At 44.6% G+C, this 25,958-nt stretch overlaps 1 protein-coding gene across 5 annotated transcripts in view; it reads left to right on the top strand.

The window, feature by feature from the left end:
• HEPHL1 (hephaestin like 1) overlaps positions 1-25,958 on the top strand; it is a 54,894-nt gene that overhangs the window by 12,081 nt on the left and 16,855 nt on the right. The window contains exons 2-9 of one of the 5 annotated variants that reach the window (XM_046899742.1): positions 5,245-5,909; positions 6,226-6,394; positions 6,627-6,773; positions 20,375-20,619; positions 21,534-21,746; positions 23,451-23,630; positions 24,633-24,887; positions 25,720-25,888. In XM_046899742.1, coding sequence (XP_046755698.1) covers positions 6,688-6,773; positions 20,375-20,619; positions 21,534-21,746; positions 23,451-23,630; positions 24,633-24,887; positions 25,720-25,888 — 1,148 coding nt within the window. In that variant the 5' untranslated portion in view covers positions 5,245-5,909; positions 6,226-6,394; positions 6,627-6,687. Of the gene's footprint in view, positions 1-5,244; positions 6,395-6,626; positions 6,774-11,683; positions 12,119-20,374; positions 20,620-21,533; positions 21,747-21,821; positions 21,909-23,450; positions 23,631-24,632; positions 24,888-25,719; positions 25,889-25,958 lie in introns of those variants that run through there. The other 4 variants (XM_025146895.3, XM_046899741.1, XM_015280492.4 and 1 more) reach the window with 4 other exon arrangements.

Genomic DNA, 25,958 nt, shown 5'->3' with positions numbered 1-25,958 from the left:
TGGAGATATTCAAGGCCCATCTGGACACCTACCTGTGCGACTGATTGTAGGGAACCTGCTTTAGCAGGGGGTTGGACTTAATGATCTCTTGAAGTCCCTTCCAACCCTGGCAATTCTGTGATTCTGTGAAATACAGATGTTGGGATCTTGCAGTCAGATGAATCTGCACCAGAGAGCTTAGCTTGGCTCTTGTCTGTTGTTTATTTGTGTTCAACTTATCTGAAGTGATAGACTAGAGAAGTGGAAAAACAAACTAACAAAACACCAACCAAAACACCAAAATCCATAAAATATTCATAAGAACTGAATGCTGTCTGTGAAGTGTTTTGTGGCTGAGTGTTTACAATTGTGTACATCTATTTCTCCCTCTGCAGTATCGACTTTGAAGGCAATGAAAGCATTCTGTGTTCCACTGATCAATGCCTCCTGATTATATTGACTTACTGTGCATGAGCTCTGGCCCTCCTTTTATTTCTATCCTTTTAGCCTTAAACTCTTAGTTAATTTTCCAGTTTCGTGTAATAGCACATGTAGAGAAGCGACGTAAATATGCAAAAACTCCTGTTCATCAAGCTAGGCATGAGAACAGATCCAGCATTACAGTTTCCCTGGGTGGTGCAACGTGTGAGTTAGAAACTGAAGATCTACAGCCGTGTGTGTTTCTGAAGGGCATATCTGACTGCCCGCTTACTCTATTAATAGACGTGTCCCACTTGGAGTGCAGCTGCAGCACTAATCAGAAAATGCTCTTTTTGTTGTTGATACTCTGTGTGAAAAGGAGTCAGGCAGCTCTGCTGGCATTTATTTGAGTAGAAGTTCCAACTGAAGTCAAAGAGTTATCCCAGGCGCGCAGCAATGCTCCACTCAGTTCAGTGTATTCCTGTTAGGAACCAAGGCACAAAGAATCTGTCATTGCTGCTTCCCATGACACTTTGAAAGAAAAGGAGATTTTCCTGAGGAAGAACCACTGTGCTCAGTCAAACTGCTGCCAGGAGAGTTGAGCTGGCTCTGAGCAGGTCTGTGGGCTGGGCATTGAGCCCCAGCTGGCCCTATTGCTCTAACAGCAGCTAACAGGCCTGCCTGTATCCAGGAGTATCAGGAGCACAGGTTTCCACCCTCTGGCACATCATTGCCTCTAGGGACATTCCTATCATCACCAGGAGACAGTCTTTTGGGAATGAGCCCTGTGGTTATCATTCTCTGTGCCCAGAGCACCCCAGATTTGCACAGTCGATGCTCTGCACAGGATCTCCTGTATGCTGGGGTGGGGGGAGCAGTAATGAAATGACATCTGGCAAAGACCACCCAGCAAAGCAATTACCCACCTCTTGTGTGGATATATGCTTGTTGGTTTTATCCCAAAGCTCATTTTATTTTGTTACCCAGCTGTTTTGTCCAGGGAAAGCATGGTGCCAGTGCCCCTGTTTTCTGAAATCCCAGTGAACCGTGACCTGTGGCCAAGGGTTGTTTGTGCACCTCACACCAAGCAACAACGTCGCTCTCCAATATTAAAATAATTAGAGGTTTGTGCTTTCATTTTGCTGGTTTCATGCAACACTACTTTCTGATTTTGGCTGAGAGGCATTTCTCACCCCCGTGTTTTCTCACTGGGGTTTGTCCCAGTCTGTGCTCCTTGCAGGTGAATTAGGAGCTAAAAGCAGGGTCCATTGGAAATACCCCTGGTTACCTGATTAAATGGGAGAAATGGTACTTCTTATGCTGATTCCTCTCCTCTCTTCCTAACTTGACCTTTCTCCCAGAGAGCTGTCACTAATGAGGAATAAACATTGGGAAACTGGAGGTGTTCATGGCCAGGTTGGATGGGGTCCTGGGCAATCTGATCTAGTACTTGATCTAGCAGTTGGCAACCCTGCATGTGGCAGGGGAGTTGGAACTTGGTGATCCTTGGAGTCCCTTCCAACCCAACTCATTCTGTGATTCTATGAAATCTATGTTTTGTTAAAAATCGCTGATTGTGCTTGAAAGCTGTTTGACGCTATCAGGAGGGAAGATGTCTGTAGCTCAGGACGATGTTTCTGGTCAGATGGAGAAACCTTTGACTTGACTGGGGAAACTGAAAACCTAGTTTGAGGCTGAGGCACCTGGGACAGCAGCTGGAGCAGAGTGAGGAGAGCATCAGCCTGTGGGCTGAGAGTGATCACTCAGTGTCTTGTCATTCTGAGGGGACTGTCCTGCCTTCCAGTGTCCCCATCTGGTGTGAGGCCAAAAAAAAAAAAAAAAGAAGAAGAAAAGAAAATCAATCCTGATTGCGCTGATGTAACTGTGATGTTTCAAACATGTAAACAAGGCCAGGCTTCTAGGCAGAATTACTGCGTGCCAGCATATCTGCTTACTGCTTACTTCAACCTGCATTGGAGAAATAGATATATGTAGGAAAAATGGGTGAGCCTTTAGAAATGCATCAGCTCTTCCAGTCCAGAGATCTGTCTGTTTTCTTTTCCAGCTGGTTGGAGAGAGTACAGTGCATCTCCTCTGCCCCTGCAGTTGTCAGTATGAGCCTATAGAATGGCAGAAGGGTGTTCTACATCTTTGCATACCGCCTGCAACAGAACGGCCCAAGGCAATTAGGGCAATACTTTCCAAAGTGTTTGGTTTCTGAAAGTGATTCTCTGCTTGCACAGACAACTGCATCACAGCACTTTCAGAGAAATGAAGCAATCTCCATTTTCAAGCCAATTAGACTTTGCTGTTTCCGTCACCACTGGAAGGCGGTTTCAGGAGTTTTCTGGAGAGTGAAGGTAGAAGGTAAACTGTAGGCACTTTTTTGTTGTCAAAAATTTGGTACTGAAAGTAGATATAATTATAGGTCCCTTCTCAAAACGTGTGGCCTGCCTGTCTCCATGTACTCACACATCTCCTCATCCTTAGGGGTATATCATCTCCATCCTTAAAGATGGCCGGATATGGTTCTGAGCAGCCTCCTCCAGGTGGCCCTGCTGTAGGAGGCTCTTGGACCAGGTGACTCCAGAGATTCTGTGGCTGTGTGGTTTTGGGAAGGACTGTGATATATCAGAGAGAGAAGACAGCACCACAGTGGTGTGGCTCAGAAGCAGCTGCACTGCCCTTTGTGTCCATCAACGTGTCATGTCCATAGAGGTGGTTCTGTGCTGCCATGGGTTTTGCTCCCCAGTCCATGGCTCAGTCCTACTGCTACACCACAGCCAGCATGAAGAAGACTTAAAAAAGATGAGCAAGGAGTCTGGCATACACTGATTTCATTTCTTGGCTCTTTTTATTAGGGCGTGGGCCAAAGTTGAGCTAAGGGCAGGATGCGATTTAACTCTGCCATGATGGCAGCTCTGCAGAGACTGGGAAAGAATCCAGAGTGGGAGGATATTGGGCGGAGACAGGGTCGTAAAAGAGCTCAGTGAAAGATGAACCCACACACATTTAAAAAATGAAAACCTGGAGGGCTTTCTCCAGGAGTCACATCTCACCCTGTTCTCCCCCAGGTTTTGTGCCTGCATCTTGTCTGGCCGAGAAATGCATCGTCAGTGTTTGTTAGATGGAGCCTAGTGCAAGCCAAAGGATGTCATGCAGGAAAGCTGAAGTAGTGCACAGGGGACAGCTGGTTCAGCTTTTTAAAGCTATTTTATTCTCCTTATGATGCTTGCATTATGGTGTATGGCTGTTATGAGGTAAGGATACATTTACCTTCCAGAAATATTGCTGCCACTTCCTCATAAGTATTGGTTATGAAAGAGGCTGGGATTCTTTTAAGAACTGTTATAACAGCTCATATCTGGTGGTAGCATCAGGCACCTTCCTCACACGGTTAGCTCATCAAAATATGTATCTGAGGTTGTCCCAGACCTGTTCACCAAGTGGTATCAAACGAACTGGATGCCTTTACTTGGGATAAAGCAAACAGGAAAACCACTTGGGTTCATACAGCAGCCAGAGGAGGCTTGATGCCATTTAACCAGGAGTTCAGAGCTTGCTGGGCTCTCCCAGGACATGGTGGATCCAGCTACCTCCTTCCACAGATGAGCAGAAGCCATCCCAGCAGGAGAAGAAGCAGGCAGGTGCCAACTGGTGCCCCCCCTGCCCAAGCTCTGCCTCCATGACCCTCTTGCTCTGAAAGAAAGCTGTGATGGTTTGTATCAGCACACCCCATCCCACAGCATCCCCATCCCACTGCGCCACTGGCTCTGCTTCCCACTGAGTCCTTTTGCAGCCACATGTGAGAGGTTTCAACATCTGGCTGTGAGATACTTGGTACTGCTCTGCTCTCCTCCATACGTCTGCCTGCACTGGGCAGCAGATAAATGAACAAATCACTGCAGAGTCTCATCACCGCTTAGAGCTCATTGTCACAGCCTCCCTGTCCATCCAAGAGAGGTGATGGACTCACTGGGCACATGGGAGGGAGGACAAGCTGCCACCCAGCGCCCACACGCCTCCTTCCTGCACAGCAGCTGGTTGGCGGTGAGCTGGCACTGCTGGTAACGTGCCTGATGCTTCCAAACTGAAACTTGCATATTGAAAATGTCAGCGTTTCTTTGTGCGTGAAACGTTTTCACTCTTCCTGGCTGCAGAGGAAGTCAGATTTGCTCACGCCAAATTAAGAAGTAGATTTGCTTTCTCTTGAGAAAAAATAGAAAATCTTCTTGTTCTTGAGAGCCTGACTTACGACTTTTAACGCCCTAGATAGGCAATATTGTCCTTTTTTTTTGGCGAACAGGGCACATCTTAAAAGCAGCTGCTGCCAAAAATACGCGTGCAGTAACTCACTGCATGCACCGCCTTTCCCTGGGCTGGTGCTCCTTTCCCTGCCCTTTGTCTGGTTTATCTGGCTGGTGAGATTAGGAGCGCTGCAGGGCAGGGAAGGTCTCTGTCTGTGTATTCGCACTGTGTCTTGCCACTTGTAAAGGAAGCAAGTAATCACCACCCTTGCTGCTTTCATGTCCACTTGCACAATAGAAATAATTAATAGTAGTAGCAGTGCTTTGCCTATCTACGGCTCCTTTCATCTGAAGACCTTAAAGTGCTTAACAAGCATTAACTAAATTAGCTTCCAAATACCTGGAGAGGGAGTCAGATATAATGATCCCGACTTTGCAGATGAGCACACAGAGAAGTGAAGGCTAACTGAATGCTTACAGTTAGTCAGCTAAAACCAGGTCTCCTCCACGGGGGAAGGTTGCTCAGCACTTCTGAGGCTTGGGTTGTTTTCTCAAGCACTCAAATTTGGGTTTTGATGTCTACTTTTTATTTCCAAAGCATACAGCCTGCAGACACGCGTGATCTGCCCTGGGACCTTCAGGAGCTGGAGGAGGCTCCTTCGGCACTGTGATTCATGAAGATGCCCATTTGAGCCACTAACCTGGCTGGGGAGAGGAGGGAGCTCCACCTGCGCCCCGTCAGCATCAGCAGGTGTAGGCAGAGCTGAGGTGACTCCGAGTTATTCCCAGTTTCAGAAACAGAAGTGGAGTCCAGGGCAGAAGCACTCCAGCAGCCTGGGGCAGCCACAGTTGCAAAGGCACGCTTGTCATTCACTTCACAACCCCTCCAGAGAAGGATCTGCAAAGGAGCTGGCAAATTTACTCAGTCCTGCGTACATGGTGAGGGCTTACCAGGCTGCATCCCTTCCATGATGTGCACAAGCCCTTACTTGCAAGGATGACAGGAGCTCTGACTCAACACCAGGGTCTTAACCCATGTTCATCTTGCCTCCTGCATGTCTCGCTTGTACCGCATCATCCCTGGCAGCGGAAAGGAGAGACTGAGTAAGAGCTGGGCAGAGAAGGAACCTTCAGAAGGAACAGTGCAAGATTTAATATTAGCTTTTGATGTCAAAACAAAGGCAAACGATGTTTTGGAAGACCACAGCAACATCTTCACAGTGATCGCTCAAGTGCAGTTGGGTTACTCAGAGGAATAATTTGGTTGGTAGAAGGGAAAGGACTGGGTTTTGTTTTTTTTTTTTTTTTGCAGACTGTGCCTTCTCCTTTTTAATGCCAGGCCTGAAAGATTTTCACTCTGTGTCATGGCACTCCAGCTGTAGTGTAGGCTTCTTTAAATAGAAAGAACCAGAGTCAGTGAAGAGCAACAGGGCTGGTCTTTATTGCAAAGCCTCACAGACACCAATGAAAGATTTTACAAGTGCTGGCAGTCACATGTAGATCCCATAAATCACCTCAGTGTGGGCAGTCATCCAGACCTTCACAGGGTCATGACGTTTTCCCCACTTGCTATTTTCAGATGGAGGGACTGGATGGAAGGAGATGTCAAGACAATGGGTGACTTCTCTTAGCTACTCCACCACGCAAATCACCCCCACATTCAACCAGCAGACTCCAAAGAATGTGGAGAAAGCCTGCTGGGAATCTGGGGATCTACACCACTCTTGAGGATAGCTTTTCTGACAGAGGTGAGTCTACAACAGGGAATAATTTAGAAGCTACTTGTGTAGGCACAATGGCATCCCTTCTTTCTTTTTTTCCCCCACAGTGCTCAATACTGTTCTCAGTGCTATCAGCATTAAATAGTCTGGGTTAGTTTTTCAGTGCTGGTGTTTCTCACCACAATTCCTATATTTACTCAGAGAGAAAATGGGGCAATGATCTCATAGGAGGAAAACAAAAGAGCCTGTTTCTCTCTAGAGTAAGTAGGTCAATGCCATGAGGTGAGATGGAAGTGGGGCCCGCGGTGCCGATGGAGTAGATGGAGGAGAGTGGGCAGGCAGCAGAGCTGCTCATGGGAGAGACAAGACTCGTTGACGATGGTGTTCCTACAAGCTGGCAGCAAAGGTGAGTATGAAAGGGTTTCACAATGCAAACATTCCCGTGAAGAGGGAAAGTCCAACAAGAACCCCATCTCCATTGTCTTCATGCAGAGAGGGAGGGCAGGATGGCTGCTGATTCCAGTGCTGCACTGGGAGCCAGAAGACACAGCTGCCTTCCCTCACGAGTGCCTGGAAGTTACCTAACCTTCCTCTTTCCTCATTTGTTTAATAGGGTTAACAAACACGCTCTGCCCCACAGTGATGACGTAAAGTTAAGCTCTTTCATGTTTGTTAGGTGCTACAATGGGCATCACCATAAAAACTCATAAATAGTGTGCCTTGAAGTTCTGTCGAGGTATTAGCCTTGTTTTAACAGTGTAGATGTTACATGAGTTACCATACATAAGAAGCTTCTCTTAATTAGGATCAAAACTTTTTTTTTTAGCCTTTCTTTAATGGTTTTTTGAGGCTGAACGTGTTTCACTTGCCCAGGCTATTGGGCAATTTATTCTAATCTCTTCAAACTTGTACCTCCTTTCATGTGTTGTAAAAGGTCTTTCTTCCTATTATAGCACCTGTTTACAATCTTGGAATTTAAGTCACTTTTTGTCCAACATAGTATCGTTTTTCCAGTCTAAAATCAGCTTTGGAATCTCCCTACATCCTCAGTGTGGCAGATGTAGGGTTTGGTTCAAGAGCATGCTGGAAAAGAAAGTATCTGTGATCTGGTTCTGACATAGCAGCAGCCCTCTTTACACGTCACACCTTGGGTCAAGGTTTGTCTGCAAATTCTAATGTACCAAAGCAGCTGTTGTGCAAGGAGAATGTCTGCACAGAGGTGCATGCAGGAAATTATTTTGCAGTAGTGGTATCTGGACAACTGTCAAGAAAGCCTTTCTCACTAAAGTCACAAGCAGAACTGCAAGCAGGAATGGTAGAAGTCATAGAGATTCGATGGCTTTTCAGATTCCCAACCTACCAGTATGAACTCAAAAGATTCAACTAATCCAAATACAGCTTGTGTGTCTATCCAAATCTATGCAGTGAGCCTTACCTTCTGCTTGCTACTGCTGCGATTCAGAAAACAAGCAGGGAGTGCAAGTGAAACTGCTCATTGCCAGTGTGAGGTTTTTACATTTAACGTGTTCATGGCTGGGGAGTGAGGAAAAAAAGAGGAAGGGGAAGGATGGCTTGGTTAAAAGAGTGGTGTGAAATTTGGGAGGGTGTAACTCAGTTTCCAGCTTTACTACAGCTGCTCTTTGTCCCCTTGGGATAGCTATAGGCAGAGCTCCAGGTTTGGTGTCAGTACCAGCTGAGGGCAGTCTTACCGGGTCCTCCCTGGGCCTGTCCACCAGGAAAGAGGTGGACCAATCCCCCAACCTGGGTTGCAGCACAGACACTAAACTTCCATAGCAGATGGACCAGGAATGAGCATTTAGGAATGGGAGCTGTATTGCTTTCAGGAAGAAGCAGTGGGAACTGGAGAGCAAATCTGCTTGAGCAGCAGCTCATCCTCTGCTCAGTGGAGAATACAAGCCGGCTTTTAGTAGAAGGTAATTTAAATCAAGTGCTCATCTCTGAATTCATGACAGCTAACATGAAGGAGCTAGAGGCTAGTCAAGGCAGATCAGCATATCCAAAATCTCTCTTCATTGACCTTATGCCCATCATGAGGTTAACTTAGGTATTCTAGTTAATTTATTATCATTAGGTGGCACGAGTCTAAGTTTGAGTAGATTAATTATTGCAATCGTTCTTGATGTACTTCAAAAGAAAGCTCCACTTTCTTTGGTCATGTTTCAGGGCTCGTGCACAAAATGGTACCCAAGATATTTGCCCTTCAGACCTATGAATATTGCTCCTCATTACAAAACTTCAAAACCCAGTCATGCACTAATTTTAGCCTTCAGAAGGACAGAAAGTCTCAGAGGAGCCAGTGTCCAACCCTGCTGCTGAAAAGATCCTGAACAAAGGGACAGACTTGATCCTATTACCTCACTGCCAGAGGGGAACTTCCCAGAAATATTCCTGATGCAAGGGCAAAACAGCTATTCTTTCATCTTTTTCTGACTCACCTCCACAGCACCTCTCCGGAATGTAAATGTGCCTGGTTTTAATGATGTGACAAGGTAATTAAGTGTTAATATGTGGGTGCAAAGGGTATACAGGGTGCCAGATCTAGTAAATACTGAAGCCAAGCTAAGGCGTTTACCAGACTTACAACACGTTTCTGATATAGGATGCTGGTGTCTATACATTATTCCTGTTACACAAATAGATTTTACAGTACAAGACAAGGAAGTTAGCTTTGTATTTGGATTTGGAGTGATTTTTTTCCAGCATTGAGCATCCAGGACCCAATCCCAGGCATGAGAAGCAATAGAAAAACTGGGACATAACGCTCTTTGTATGACTATAGTGTCATCATGTGCCAGCTCAGAATTAGACACTTCCTCTTCCCGATTAACTCGAAGTACTTTGAATTGTGTGAATCCACATCCATAGACTTCTGTTAAACATATAACAGAACTCCTTACTTACAAAAAAGAAAAAGAAAAAACCAAAAATCAATAGACAGCAGGTTATATATGTCTGTATGAACTTTGCCCTGTATCTGGTCATTAAATATCTACAAAGCCATGCAAATTGTTGATTTAAACAACTGAACTGCATACAATCTCTTTCTAAGTGCACGTTAACTTCTAAAGAAAGGTATGTGCTATTCAAATGTAAAACCTTACCGTCATGGCAATAAACATTCGCATAACAGGAACCCAGTTCTGTAATCTCAAGTGCATGAGAGACAATATAAAGCTCAGAGTTTGCCTGGGCTCAGGACAGCTACATTGAGCAAAGGAGGCTCTCATTGCAGGAGCTGCAGGGTCCTAGGCCCTGTGCAAAGATCACAGTGGGATCTACCTGCAAGTATCATCTCAGCCTTTTCCCAGCTCCATCTCCAGCAGCTGGCTGCTGGTCCCACCATAGCTGCAGATTTGACAGCTGCGCCACCAGTTGGAAAGCCTCTGCCTGTACTGCAGTCATCGTCTTTTCTTTTGTTTCCCAATTATGCCTTTTAGCATCCCATGGCTATTAGTCGGCATCAATTGAGAACTGAGTGACCCAACAAAGCAGTGGAAAAGGAATTTTAAGTGTTGGTATTTTGAAAGAGTTGACTTGGGCTGATGTGAGATGTGAAGAGGATGGGAAGCACGGCTTTGCAGCATCAGAGCACAGAGATGAGCAAAGTCTTGAAGGTTACCAGGAAGCCAGTGGGTGCCATTTCTGAGGATCTGCATCTCTGAACAGCATCTATACTATGTCACTTCTTCTCCTTAGAATGGCCTGGGTTGAAAAGGACCACAATGATCATCGAGTTTCAACCCCCCTGCCATGTGCAGGGTCGCCAACCAGCAGACCAGGCTGCCCAGAGCCACATCCAGCCTGGCCTTGAATGCCTCCAGGGATGGGGCATCCACAGCCTCCTTGGGCAACCTGTTCCAGTGCTTCACCACCCTCTGTGTGAAAAACATCTTCCTAATATCCAACCTAAACCTCCCCTGTCTCAGTTTAAAACCATTCCCCCTTGGGATAAACCATATTCCCTTGGCATAATGAGCATCAGCATGTATCAGAGAGCAGCTCACAGCTAAGGGTCTTTTACTATTACACCTAAATTGAAATGATCATTTGCATTTGTTTGACTGCATCCTTACCCAAGTGTATTGGTCTGTCAGCGCTTCCCACTGAAGAGATGCAAAGCATAACCTGAAGAAATGGAGATCTTCTTTGGTCGGATCCTCCTTGTGTCTGTGCACTGTTCCTGACCTCAGGTGAGAACCACCACGGTCCTTACTTCACCTGCTTTTTGAGTTATTCTGCATGTGGCTTCAGAGCAACTCGCACAACAGTGACAGAGAGGCACCTGGTGCTGCTGAAGGTGTGTGTAGCTGTTATTGTTTCCTGCCAGGGGGTGAACCTCATGCAACTGCCACATAAAAACACATTTAAATTGTGGAGATAGGTTATTATTGATGTAGATAAACTTGTGGCCACCAAATTCACCTGAGAAGCCTCTGACATCCTTAGCAAATGGTAACCATTAATTGCAAATGAAATAAATCAGATAAATCAGAAATTCCCAGAAAGGGAATTTCACAACTGTCACAGCTGGAAATGAGTCCTGAATGTAATGCTGCATTCCAGAACAGCAGTATTTAATGTCTCTCTTAATGACTTCAAAGATCTTGTCACCTAGATGATTTCTTGGGAATATTACGTAAGTGGTTCAGGAAATTCTATTGATTCATACTTGCATAGGATTACACTTGTCTTTGCCAAGATAGTAGTATCAGTATGATTCTACGATATCCTCCTAGGAAGGGAATTTATGGAGAGCCATGTGGGCATGTTAACTAGCAAGTTTAACTAGCAAGTTTAAGATAAGGTTCATCTTTGTACCTTAATTCTTGTTGTCCAAACAAAAGGACCTTACAGAGGCTATGATGTCCAGAAACGTTTGTAAAAATGTCCCTCGTTTTGGTCACTCCAAATCTGACATCCAGACTATGTGACATCTCAAGAAATCGGTTAGAAAATCCCAGAAATGTGAGAGGTGCTGGCAAATTCTCTTTTTTTCTCTCTCTGATAATGTTGAACTATAAACTAGTGCTATGTCGTTGAATAAACCCAATGAAGGCAGCAAGATGCTAGCTTCATGAATCTCAGACACGATAAAAGAGTTAAAAATAATAAAATAAAATTTTTAGAAAAGAAGAAGTTGAAAGAGATGGCAAAAAGACAAACAAAAAAAAAAACCAACCAGCCAAACAAAAAAACCCTATCCCAATATGCCATACCAATCAACCTGGAAAAGGGAGGACAAAAAAAACAGACCCAGTCCCAAAAAAAAACAGTGTTTCTTCCAAGAAATGCTGACTGGCTGTAGCCTGGACAGGTAGGTGAGCAATTTATGCATTCACCAAAGGGTTGGCAAGAGTCCTGCTATGGTAGCAACCTCCTCCCTAGCCCTGCTCTGCATAGCTGAGCTCTCTACCTATCCCAGTCTTAACCTGCTGGAAAGGAGGAGCTTTGCTCTGTCCATTCCTTATTTATAACTTGTCAAGAGCCAGGAGGGAGGGGTGAGCTCTCCGTGGTGCATCCTGCTGCTGCCTGCCTGCTGCCAGCCTTGCGATCACTACAAATGCCTCCCTTGTGGGGTGGTGGCTGCCTTCGCACTCTTGGGTTTTTCTGCCTGTTCTCAGTGGTGGAAACAAGAATCAGAACCTATTACCTCGGGATTGTGGAAGAGAATTGGGACTATGCACCATCTGGGAAGAATCTGATCACGGGACAGAACCTCTTAGAGGACAAGTAAGTCGTTGGGGGCTCTCATGTTTTGGAGAGGTAGTAACAGTTCTAAATGAAATAGACTAAAGTGGTTAATGTCACTGTGAATGTCTTAAGATGTACTTTTTCTATTTTTTTTTTTCATTTTGTGTTCTATTGGTGATGTTCTCATAGGCAGGATTTTGTCTTCAAGGCAAGAGTTCTCTTCCATCATGGCTGACTAAGCCAAGCGGTAGTTTTTGTGCACTTGATGGGGACATTAAGTAACTGATATTTGTCAGTCATCACATGGTGGGTTACAAGAGCACCGAATGGGTGAGGTTGGCAGGGACCTCCGGATCCATCTGGCCCAACCCCTGCTCCATTGGGGACACCCAGAGCAGGATGCCCAGCGCTGTGTCCAGGTGGCTTTGGAAGACCTCCAAAGGAGGAGACCCCACAGCCTCTATGGACAACGCAAGAGAGGATTTTAGAACAAGTTCAAAAAGGGTTAAAAATCACCTGTGTGCAATTCATGGAGAGGCAAGCGTTTCTGGGACATGTTGTCCAAAGTGAAATTGCAACTTCACCATATTCAAGCAAACATATCTTGGCAGTAAGACGTAGAGGAGAGTTTGGTGGGCAAACACTTCGGAGTTTGCTCTTGGTGAGATGAAAAATTTGGAGATTTGGTATGACATAGTAACATTCAAATGTGTATCACACTTGAAGTGTGATACAAGAATATTATCTGAACAGTCCTGCAGCGTGTGCAGGTGTGGAGATCTCCATTTAGGTTATCTATTTAAGTAGGTACTTAAACATACAACTGCGAATGGTCACACTGGAGTCCTGGCAACTGCCTGTGCTGAAAGTGCAGCGCACAGGTAACGCTGTGATGAACTGTGCCTCAGACAGAGGAAAGCAGGCATCAGTTGTCATGCCACACTGCTGGGTTTGGCTTCAGATCCTTCCTGTGCCAGGAGAACTGGCCTGAGCATGAACTGGAGATGGCACAGACCCTCGGTGCCTTTCTACCATGTGGCCTTCAGGCACGTCTGGGAATATTTTCAGATTTAGTCAGTATCCTTGGCAACACAATTTGGGATCTTTCCTCTGAGTTTAAGCTTAGGGATGGCATGGGAGCTGTGAGTGAGTGGGGAGGTCCCAGTGTGTGTACCAGGTCTGTAGGCACACTGAAAGCACTATATTTTGTCCCATGAGTTAGACACGGATGTCCTTTCTGACAGTCCCAGGCAAAGCAGGGCTTTTCTCTATTGGCTGGCAAATTCAGAATCCCTGTTATCTAGATTTCATAAAGTAAATGTTTTTTCCACTGTAAGGAGACAAGAAGGAGTTTTATTTTTCAGCAAAATCTTATGCTGATAACAACTGGAGGTCCCAGTTAGCATCCAAGTCAATATGTGTTACCTTTTTAGACTGAATTCAGGTTGATACTTTTTTCCCAGCCTATTGAAATGTTCTTTGCTGGAAAAGCTGTTCTTCAGTTGTGTTAAACACTGGAATTTCTCTCATCTCACTCTTTTTGTCACAAGAAAACTTCCTCCCCTCCCTAAGTTGGAAGATCTCTCACTGGAAAGGAAGGAGCTTTAAGTGAAGGGCAGCTATCTGTAGATTCTCCTTCGTACTGCAGAAAGACTGTTCTGTAAAATGTACTTCTAACCAAGTGGACACCAAGTGGCACATTTACTTTAAAGCCTGAGACATCAATGTAATGCCTTTTTCGTGGCACAACAGGGAGAAATGATAGCTTGCGTCTTCAGTCAGTGTTGTAATGTAATAATTAGAGAATGCAAATTCCAAAGGGTTTACCCACAGAGGAAATGTAATCTGGATTTTAAGGTGGACTCTACCTCCCAAGCTTGGGGGTTGTTTGTGGTGCAGTCCCTGCATGAAGCCTTCTACTGCGGAAAATGATTCCTGGAATTGGTTTACTTTGTTTCCAAACTGTGTTAAATTAGGCCAGAATAAAGCTGCTGTATTAATCAACAGATTAATGATCTGTTGACATAGACACATGGAAGAAGTGAACAAATAACAGCTTTTTTGACTATTCAACCCTTTAGGGTAGCTTCTAATGTAAATTTAAAGGTGCATACTAATGGCTTACCCTTCAGCTAACTAACTGGTTCCTATGGGTAGTAAGAGAAGCACAGTTGCATTAATGAAGTTTAAGGATCAGCGCCTGGGTTGGGGCAGGGATGTGTTTTGAGCCAGCCGTGTTCTGCACACAGGAGCATTCAGGCTCGCTGAATCCAGCACTTCTCACCCCGTGATGCATCCTTGCAGCACCCATCTGATGGGGCTCTGTCCCAGTTTTATTGATAGGGAAGTGCAGATGAAGACCTTGCAGACAAACTGATTATCTCTAAAAGTGCTGGTGCATATACAAAAAGGGATGCTCCCTTTGATTCCAGCTAGCCCACAGAGATAGAATCAAAACCACTTACTCTTTGCAACTTAATAAAAGTGCTGAGTTAGCAACCATGTAATGGAAAGTGTTACATTACCTGGATCAGATAGTGAGATTATAAAGATGATTTTCAATGCTGCCGTGCCAAAGCTGAGTTCTCCCTCAGTCTTTAGTTCTTTGCAGCAATGAGGCTGCTTTACAGAAAGGAAACTCCTGTGGCTGAGGCATGGGGCTAGAAGTCAGGGGAGTGGGATCTGGCACAAGGCTGTGCTGCTGGGTTCCTGCTGGTGCTGAGTGAGCCAGCAGTTGTGGAGCTGCATCAGCACCTCCCTGGGTGTGAGAGGAAAAGGCTGCCTCTCCTCAGAGCTGATTAACCCAAACGCACCCCTGTGCTAACGTCACTATTCTGCTTGGATGTTAATTTTCATGATGATCTGTGCTGCTGCAGTGCTCAAGGGCCAGTCTGCTGCTTGCACAGCCCGTGTATCTCGCTGTGCAACAGTGCTTCTCGTGTAAAGAGAATAATGAGGCTGCTGCCTCTGCCATCTGTCTAGTCCACTTGAAGCCTTCACCTGTTCCATCAGTTCTCATAATTTGGGCTGTTATGAATGAGACTAAAGCATGACACTCTCAGTTCTTCCTTCAAACATCAAAGTGACGTTTGCTGAAGCACCCAGGACTTTGGAAACTACAGCTGGATCCAAATTACAGCCACTGAATATGGGTGAGATGAGGTGTTTGGCATCCTGTCTCACCTGATACAACTGGTGAAAGAGCTGACATCATTAAACCATAGTGGACAGAATGTGAAGGATGCAAGATGCTGCCAGTTTTGCCTGATGTGCTGCAGATCTGTGTGAGATGCTGTGAGTTGGGATATGGATATCACTGCAGTGGAAGGGCAAGTTCAGATACTGCTCACTCCCTTTAATAGCCATAAAGGCCATGGCCTTTCAAAAGAGGATGTTGTGGTTACTTACATTAGTTTTCCCTCCCTACTATGGCTCAGCCCTCAGGATCAAAGTTTGATTGATAACCTCTCTTAAATTAATTTGGTGCTAGTTTATACGATGGGCACTTAAATCTTGTTCTGCTGGTGGTAGAGGTCGTTAAGTTTTGCCTGATGTAACCACTCATCCCTTCTCCTTAGGCCACCAAGCCTACATTTATCTGGGCTAAGTCTTGCACCCACCAGCACTAACGGGTATTTTTTGTTACCACAACATCAAGCACAGTTTGTGCAGCTCGCCTGTGAGGAGATCCCACCCAGAGGATGACAGTAAAGCTGCCATCACAGGTGCTAAACTAATGGCTGAGTCATTATGCGGCCAAATGACCCAATTGCATCAGCAGAAAAGATCTCTGTGGGAAGAGTCAACATCCAAAGGGCATTAAAGGTGAAATCCTGGCTCTAGTCAAGTCTAGGGGGAGTTTCATCCCTGATTTCAGTGGAAAAAAAGGGATCATCCTACGAGAGAAACCATTATAGCCATACTTAACCAGTGACACTTCAGAGCTTCATCGAAGGTTTTGCGGGTTTTACTGACCTCCTCAGCTGCAATTGTGGGTCAGAAAAGGCCTCAGGTATCCCTTGAGCACAACGTTTCTCCGTTGTTTGAGGACACACGACTCACTCTGCTTTTTGATGCTGTGTGATCAGGGCACCATCAACAAATGGGAACAGGTACCACTGAGCCCCTTGACCGGCCACCCCCCTGGCACAGACCTTGCACTTGCCTTGGCAGAGAAACTATGGCCTGCCGTAGGGTTGTGTTGAACAGAGGGCACGATCCAGAGGTTAACATGACAGGGGCAGCCTGGAACCACGGGCACTCTCCTAGCCTCTTCCACCCCTGAGAAAGCTGGGCGACTTCAGAGAAAAGATAGACCCAGTGGTAGAGTATGTGAAGACAGCAGAAAATAAGGCTTCCTCAACAATGGATTTTAGTGAAAAAGTTCACGTTGCCAATGCAAAATCTATGGGGCTTCAGTGGAATAATAACCGGAAAAGAAAGTTTGTGCTTACCCACAGTCGTACCTAGGAGCATGCATCAGCTACTGGGCATGTTAACAGCAGGAGAAAACTCAAGACTCTGCATCTGGCAGCTGTTTGAAGTGTTTTCAGCGGGGATTAAGGTGACAAACCAACTCAGCAGGCTTCAGAACTGCATCAGCGACGAATCTGACTCCATGCACTGTACTATTTTTCTACTGTGCATAGCGTGCAGCTCTCTTACTGTACACTGTACAGAAGCACCTTACTTCTAAAGATCAAAGGTAACATAAATGAGATAAGATGCATTTTTTGTGTGATAAAACAAATAGGTGTAGAAACTACACTTAACTCACAGTCTTCCCCTGAGATGGCAAATTATCTGCATGTCTCATCTTGAATTCATTGAAGTTGAGCCTACATGACACTCTTGTTTGGAAGAGATGCAATACTCATCACTACAGAGGAATGGCTTACTATAATTACATTAATACTAATTTTAAGGAATGAGAGTTCATTGCCTATTAATAACTCCCTGTCCCTCTCATGTGCACTGCCCTCTTTTCTTGGAGCTTAAGAATGGCTGGGAATGGTCAACTGGCAAAATTAAATCAGACGCAGAAACAAGAGAAGGACTTCCACACAGGACATTCAAGAGGTTCAGGCAGTGATATCATGAAGCCATGAGGAAGATGAAATGATTTCTAGAGAGCAGGAGAGCATGAAGAAACAGTGTAAGAATTGAAGCACAGGAGAAGTGAGACATAGGTGACATTTGGCACGAGGTACCAAGTAGAATAAGCACATTGTAATCACTGGAACTAAAAAGCAAAGGCAGTTTTGGAGATTTGGATTTGTTTACCTGTTACAGAATTTGAAGAAGTTGCTGCTGCAGTAATGTATTGGGAATTGAGTGGGAATGAGTGGGAAAGAATGAAACAGGAGATACAGCTAAAGGGGATCTTTAACTAGGTGGCTCAAATGGGACACGTTTCCCCAGGAAGCAGACTCCATCAGGAGATGGGAATGAACTCTGAGAATACTGTTGTCAAAGATGCAAGATGAAATCCCATAGCAGTGAAAATCTCTCTAAGAGACTCTGAAAATGGGAAGGAATGGGGGTTTGCTAACAACAACAGCAGAGACATTGTGAAACACTGAGATGAAAGAAAGAGGAGGGACAGGGGTGAAACTCCGTGTCCTACAGAAAGAGCAGCAGAAGACATGGGAACAAGCCAGTGCCAGCACCCTCTGACCCATCCTCTGGCTGCTCTGTGGCACTGTGTAGAGGTATCAGCCCCACAGTGTGCCCACATGATGGTGACCAATTGGTTCAGACAAATGGGAGTGAAGAGCAGAAGTCACTCACACCCATGCATCTTTTCTATGAGCTTCTCATGGCTGATAGCATTAGTTCCAGTGTATTCAGTCTTTCTGAAAAGGACTTTAAGCCTTGTATTGTGCAGCACAGCAACACATGTGAAGATACACAGAGCTACCATCTGCTTGAAAGGATGAGGTGGGCACTGCAGAAATCCTCTGGGAGGAAATGGGGAAGCCCAGACAGTTAGAGTGGAACTCACAGCAGCCACTGCGCTCTGTTCTCAGGTTGCTGAAGGTGACAAGAAGGACAAGTTGAAAATACATGCATGTCTCTATGTAAGAGAAATGGACTCTAGCCCTTCCTGGATTGTAGGAGTGAGGCTGAAGTGTCCGCACTCCAAGAAATGTCCCAGGCATCATCAGGGCATTTTGAGCAGTAAACTCTTGTGCTCTTTGGACAGTGTTAGTCTGGAAGGAAGGGAGCTATGGATGAGCCTGACTCTGGAACCAACAGCTAAGGCATTATTGGGGTGTGGGAATTTGTCTCCTATTTGTCGCTGATTTGATGTTTGCTCTTGGAAAATGTTTAACTAAAACCCACTGTTAAACAGAGCCAGGTGGTTTCTTCATCTGCACTGTGGTCCCTTTCTGGCTCCATGACTGCTTTATCCCTTGATGTTCAGCACAGAAGAGCATCAGTTGCTTGGTGTACATGGGCTTGGCGGCTCTGAAAGGATGGAAGATTTGAATGGATGTCCTTTCAGAAACTTGGCATTAAAAGGACTTTTTTTTCCTGTCTCCTAGATATCTTTAAGTGGCACAGATCTGACCAACAGAAATGCTAGCTAAGAAGTCCTGTAGCGCAGCTTTAGGCACCAAGGAAGTTTTTGGCACCTGAACCCACAGGTTTTTACCAGGGTGATTTCCTTGGAACTTAAATACCTAAATGGGTTTTGGGATCTTTGCTCTGTGTATTCACAGGAATGAGACTCATGTCTGTTCAAAATTGTACAGTTTCTCTGGAGTAGAGGTTTTTTTGCAGAGCAGGCAGCGTATCCCAGGGGTCTGTAGTTATGCGTGCAATGTTGTCTGGCCAGAGAGCCAGGGCCATGAGGGCAATTTATAATTCAAATTAAGGCCTAGCCACAGGAATACATTGCCATGAGGTAAGAAAGCATGGGCGTTTACATTGTACTACTACTACCACCTCCTAATATTCTGAGGTAGCAGCTCTTCCCCCAGGCAGTGGAAGGTATCTTCTCCTCAGTGAGCACAGGGTTACATGCCAGGTCTTGCTGTGTGCACAGATAGTTACTGCAGAGCTGCTGATTTGCTAAAAATCCAGCCTTATTGGCAACTCATTCCTTAACTATACTTATATCTAGCGTAACTTATTTAGTGATGGATCAGACTGAGAAGCTTCTGTCTCTTTCCCTGGAGACCTTTAAATGTGAATCGCTTCATGGATTTGGTTTAGATAGTGGCCACAGAGGTGTAATAGGCATGTTTATGTGGCAAAGAGGTGTCCTCCAGACACTCTGTAAGATATTTAGAGAAGGAGAGTGTGTACTGTGCTTGTTAGATGCATTCTGGAGAGAAGTAAAGAAGATTTAATATCATAACAGATAGTCTAAAATTGGTTGCCAGTTATAGTTAAATGAGCAAAAACATTTCCTAGTTGTGTAATAAGTGTTGACTGGGTGTATGTCCTCCTTTAGCTGGAATATTATTTGTATTATGTGAAGTTCTTGTTCCTGACTTCAAAAGAGAAAAATATTGGAAAGCTTTCAGAAAAGAGGGTCAGGGAAGACTTGTGGCATAAAGAATTGTCAGTGCATTTGTTTTGTCCAGAGGAAAGATAGGAGGCAATTGAATCAATTAATTAAAACTTGCGCAAGTGCCTCCATAGAAGAGAAATTCCTGATGGTGTGTGGTCTCTTTGATGTGAGAAAGGGCACGATGGGAACCAGTGGCAATGTGGAGCTAGATGATTTTAAACTGCAAATGCACTTCAGGAATTAAAGGGAGTAGGAATTTAACAGCCAACCAGTGACCATGAGATGTGCTGTCCATCACTTGAAGTTGCTATAAAATGTAGGTTCTGGAACGTAGAAACTATTAATTTCATGCAAGAATATGCTACTCTTCTTGGTTGCCAAACTAATCATTTACAATCACTCTTACTGGCTTTAGAGAATCCTTTAAAGAATTTGGTTTTCATCTCCTTCTGAATTGTCAAGCATTTAGATGTGAGTTTTCACCCTGTCAAAAGAGGGAGAAGGTGCTAAAACTGCACAGAAAGGCCCAAGTGCCTGGTTCTCAAGTAAGGAGTTGTAGCACCTGCACCAAAGACCAGATCTGTAGATGACTGCTACTGAACAGAAAGGGGAATGGGTGCCAAGAGTGTTGCCCAGGTTGACTCCTCACACGTCAGTCTACCAGCTGTGTGATATGCCTCAGGGAACCATTCATCTGCACTGTAAGCATCAATTAATTGATCAACTCTCCAATGAGTTTTTGTCTCTGAATTATTTTCCCTTCTCAACGTTAGGTTTGCAAGCGTGTATGCAACGAGAGGAGCCAACCGGATAGGGCGTGTGTACAAAAAGGCTATTTTTAGGCAATACACAGATGACACATACTCCCAGGAAATCCCCAAGGCAGCCTGGCTGGGGTTCCTTGGGCCAGTCCTGAAGGCAGAAGAAGAGGATGTCTTTATCATCCATTTAAAAAACTTTGCTTCCCGTCCATACTCAGTGCATCCACATGGGGTCTTCTACGACAAGGACTCTGAAGGTAAAAGCTGGTTTGCGCCTTTCTCTTTTCTTCTCCATTTCCCCTGGAGTAGTGAATGTCAGGGCTAGAAGTTTGTCCAGGTACATATTGTTCTGGCCATTGACATCAGAGGACTTTAGATCATCCTCTCATAAACTCATTGGTAATTGCAGCCGATGACTAAAACCAGGAACATCCTAATTTCTTAAAACTTTTGGCCACAAACCTTTGATGCCCGGGATAAATCCAGCACTGAAACGGGTTGGGTGGGTCTTTTTTCCTGAATTATTTTCCCAAATTATTAGTCACTGAAGTATTTTCCTTCCTTCTTTCTACTTCTAGCCTGTTTCAATTGATAGAGTTCGTCAGTAAACGTTTTTACTCTCTGTAGGTTTGTAACATGCATGATTTCATTTTCAGAATCCAAAACTTATGCACGTGTGGCTGCCCAGGGAGGTGGTGGAGTCACCATCCCTGGAGGTTTCCAAGAAAAAAGATCTCTGGGTGACATGTTCGAGAGCTGTGCCAGGCATGGGCTGGTGGCTGGACTAGACGATCTTAGTAGTCTTTCCAACCTTAACAATTCCATGATTTACCCATACTTACGGCTCCCATCAGTATTCTGTGAGAAGATATACAGTGTTAGCAAACAAAATGTGTACATGTTTGATAAGAGTAAAGAGAAACAGATAAATTTAAGTGCCCTAAATGAAGTTTAAAGCTTCGTCTACTTTAATTGATTTTAACTGTCAACATGTTTTGGCTTTTTTACCAGAACTGCTGAAAATTTTCACAGTTTTTTAGTGATTTTTAGTTTGTGAGTGCAGTTCTTGTCTTTGAAAGCTGTGATATAATAGAAGAAATTGTGTGCTTATTTAAGGAGAACAGCTAAGGTGAGGCTAAGAACTTTCTTTCTTTCTTTTTAAATTTATTAGGAGCACTTTACCCCGATGGAACTGGTGGTAAAAGCAAAGAGGATGATTTTGTTGTTCCTGGTGGAAATTACACCTACACATGGCCAGTAAGGAAAAGTTATTCCCCAACTTTGGCAGACTCAAACTGCTTGACTTGGATTTACCATTCTCACATTGACACCCCAAGAGATATTGCATCTGGTTTAATTGGGCCACTGCTGGTTTGTAAAAAAGGTACTGAGCTAGAAACACTGATAAAGCAAGTCCCTCTGCCAAGCTTGGCATCTTAACAGTCATTTTTGCTTACAGGTATAAACATGATGGTCTAGAATCTATCCCTACATAGCCCATAAAAAGGGGCAAGGAATAGCTGGGCCATTCCAGGAGCATCCCAGGGTAGGTATGGCTCTGGGACAATCCCCTTCTGCTCCCCTTTAGTTTCACAAGAGATTTCCCTCAGCTGGTGGAGGGACTACAGCATGCTCTGTGGCCATCTGGTCATGGCTGACACCAAGAATAAATGTGCCCTAACTGGGATCATTTCAGGATAGTCAAGAGACTCCTGGCCCAGGAAGTGAATTTAGAGCTGGGTGGGTGACTTCAGCATTGGCATTTACATACTTGAAACCCCAATGCTCCTTGTCATTTTTTTTCTTATGGAATTTTGCATATTGGTTTAATATCACAGCCACATGGGAATGTGCCCTGAATAGCTGAGGTGACAGCCTGTCCCTTGTACTTTATTGCAATAGCCATGTGCTAACTCTATCTGTCAGCTGAGCAATCATCCCTTCTCCACCTGGGACACGTGTAAATCTCCCACCTTTCCAGTATCTCCTGTACAAAACCAGCTCTGATTTTACAACAGTACAGAACATATACCTGAAAATATCCAGAAAAAGACTTAAATGTGGAGAGGACAGGCCTGATTTCCAAATAACTGACAATAAAATGTCTCAGACTTTTTTTATCCTGGGGAATATACAGCATTTCCTGAATAGGTGAAACTGATCCGAAGGCTATAGGATAATACATGAAGTTAGGAGATAACATGCTCAAAACAATCCCAGCCTGAAAGCCTGACTTATCTGCATGCTCAGTCTTGACTTTGTCAAGGTGGATATCTACATTATACCACTGCCTCAGTCCTCCTCCCTCTGATGGTGATGGGTGGATTGGGAGGCTCTGGGGTCCCATCCCAGGCAACACTGGGGAAGCAAAAAGTTTTCAGGGATTCAGAGACAGGCAGGACAAGTAGATGGAACATAAATCTGTCAGTGGTTAATAATGAGCTACTCAGTGTTGCCACTCCCGTAGTCTCAGATTGTCCCCCAAACAGTCCCTCAGATAGTGACACTCAGCTTAGCCTGAATAGATTGTACTCATCCCATCTTAAACCTATTAAAATGTAAATATCTAGTCCTAGTTAACTGTCTAGGTTTCCTTGCTAGTCCGTGGAGAGTGAGCCACATATACTTAGCTGTTCTGAGGGTATACCTCACAAGCTGCTTCAGTGCAACAGGAATGCAGGCCATCACTTGCCTCTCCTTAATTTCTGACCGGCTGGGTTAGGCTTCTGATGTGGCTTACTGCATTGACACACAGATGCTAATACTAAGGGGCAGGGTTGGAAGTGGTGGGACAAAGACAGGGAAATGGGGACCACAGCTTTTGTCAGCTACTTGTGCTTGTGTCAAGCTCATTAAATAGCAGCTCGATATAACTTAGATAAGTTGCTTACTGGATGCGCCCATCTGCTCAAAGTTTTGGGAGGTGGAACTAAGGTGTCTTGGAGAGGTAAAATCAGGTGAGATTCAACCTGCAACAGATCACAGGCAGACTGCTGTATTTCCTTGAATGCTCCAAAGTTTCTGTCATTTTAAAATCCAATCCCCTACAGGGCTTTTTTTAGCACTTTCCTTTTTGTTTGCGATTTAGGAACTGCAGATGAGACCTCAATAGAAAGGACTGGTGCTGCTAATGCTTTTGCCCTGATGTTTAGCATTGTAGATGAAAATGTCAGCTGGTACCTCGATGAGAATATAAATACCTTCTGCTTAGAACCAGCCACAGTTAACAAGGAGGATGAAGGTTTCCAGACCAGCAACCGAATGCACGGTGAGCAGGACTCTTGAGCAAATGGTAACTTACAGCAGTAATCAGGCTCTTCATATCACTAGGACTTTCTGTCTCTTGTGAAGCCTCTCCCTTATCTGTGTCAGTATGAAATGGATTGAGATGTTGAAGTACTGTGTTGATAAAAGCCTTTCCCTAAACACAACACGACACAACACACTGGTTTGCAGCAAGGAGATTTGGCTTTCATATCCAGCTCTGCCACTTGTTTAGCATTGTTATCTTGGGCAACAGATGTAAAATTTTTGGTGACCATTTAATGAGCCGTGAAAAGAGAAAAGAAGGCTAAAGAGCACTCTGAGATGTGTATATTGGAAGAGTCCAACAATTCTGGCTCTCAGAAGGCCTTGAGACTGGTGGGCTGGCTTGTACTGCTATTTCTGCCCTTCAGAGCTCAGTAAGAGTACTTTGTGCTATTTGGAGATCTGGGCTAAGAAGCTAAATTGGTCATTCCATAGCACCTAGGAGCTAAATTATTTTGCAGAATGCGAATCTCATTCTTCTAATGTCCTGATGCGTTGTCAGGTTGGAAGCTAAAGAAGACAGAGCTGACTAAACTGATTTGACTGATAAGATGATTTTTTACTTTATGTCGCCTGAGCCAGATATACAATAGTATACTTGTGACTCAGAATTAAAGAGAATAGATTCCAGACATCTTAAGTGCCTGCAGAACACATTAACTTCATTATCAGGCCTTCTTGCTGCTGACTGGGCCTTTGTAATATCTTGATATGACCCAGGAAGTTTTTCATAGACCCAACCAGAGAATTTGGGCAGATTGATCATCCAGAGCTGTAAGCTGGCTGTTCAAAAACGTGTCCTTCATCTGGGAGCCTGTGGATATTTTATTCAGCTAGGGAATGAGTGTGGGCATCCATAGTTTCTTTTCTGAGTCAGGTGAGAATTGTCTTCAGAAATGGAGTCAGATGCATTTGGCACTCCTCTTTTCCCTCTCATAACATCTTCTACTTTTGTTTTTAGCTATTAATGGTTATATTTATGGAAATCTCCCTGGCTTGGAGATGTGTGCTGACACTCCCATGTCCTGGCACTTGTTTGGCATGGGAAGCGAAATAGATATCCACGCTGCGTATTTCTATGGCCACACATTCACTAACAGAGACCAGAGGGCAGATGTCGTCGGTCTGTTCGCAGCAACGTTCATCACAGCAGAGATGACTCCGGGGAACCCTGGGAGGTGGCTGATAACATGCCAAGTTAACGAGCATTTACGAGGTATGGTGCTACAGATCTCCCTGATCCATTCAGATACAGACATTGCAGCCTCCACTGTGCTAGAAAAAGAAAGCAGAGGTGTTCCCAGTGGAAGTGAGATCTGACATTTCTGGCTAACTGACACTTTTAGAAGTACTTCACCACAAATACATCATGAGTTCAGTCTCCAGTGTTCATTATGTATGTTGGGCCAAAGTTGTAGATATGGATTGGTTAGAAACCTTTACATGAAGGAATTTAAGGATGATGATGATGATGTATTTGTATGGTGCAAGGGCCTGAAAGCATAAACCATGTTGGCAAAAGCAGGCAATGTGTAATTATGATATCAGAGACAGTCACGAGTTATGATCATTTTTACTTTAAAGAACTTGCATTCAGAGGGATTTGTATTATGCAAGGAGACTTGATTTTGGCCAACAGCAAACATCTTTAGTACCATAATGATGATGGACCAGCTTTTCTGTTTCAATGAAAGTCCAGATGAGGTGATACTACACTGCACATTTCAGCAGGCACTGCAGTCCCCAGAATCCCTTTGCATCCTTACCCAGATTGGGGAATTGAGTAAATAAGCCCACAGAAGCATGTCATGTATTTCAGCAGCTTTCACCAGTGGGTTGATGTACTGCTTGCAAGAGAAGCATGCTAGCATCTAGACCATTGTAGAAGGAGGAAGTGTCTAGAAATAGAAGTTTACACAAATGATCCTAGTCACTTTTTCCAACCCATGTAGCTCCTGCCTAGAGGGTTCTGAATGTGCACTTGTATCCATGAGATTACTGACTGCGCAGCTGGCCAAGGACTGTCTCCAGACTCTTTCTCCTCCCAGGTGGCATGGAGGCACTGTATGATGTACAGATCTGCCAAAAAAACCTGTCTCGACCTTCACCACTCAGTCACAAAAGAAGATACTATATTGCTGCTGAAGAAGTGCTGTGGAATTATGGACCTGACGGTTATGATAAATTCACTGGGCAGGGCTTAAATGCCACGGGCAGGTAAGCTTTCTCACCTCTCCTGTCGTGCTTTTATTTCAGGAGATCCCACTGTGATTCACCAGGGCTAGGT

This window comes from Gallus gallus, chromosome 1 (genome assembly GCF_016699485.2).
Source record: "Gallus gallus isolate bGalGal1 chromosome 1, bGalGal1.mat.broiler.GRCg7b, whole genome shotgun sequence".
Taxonomy (NCBI): domain Eukaryota; kingdom Metazoa; phylum Chordata; class Aves; order Galliformes; family Phasianidae; genus Gallus; species Gallus gallus.
This window is presented reverse-complemented; position numbering and strand designations above follow the sequence as displayed.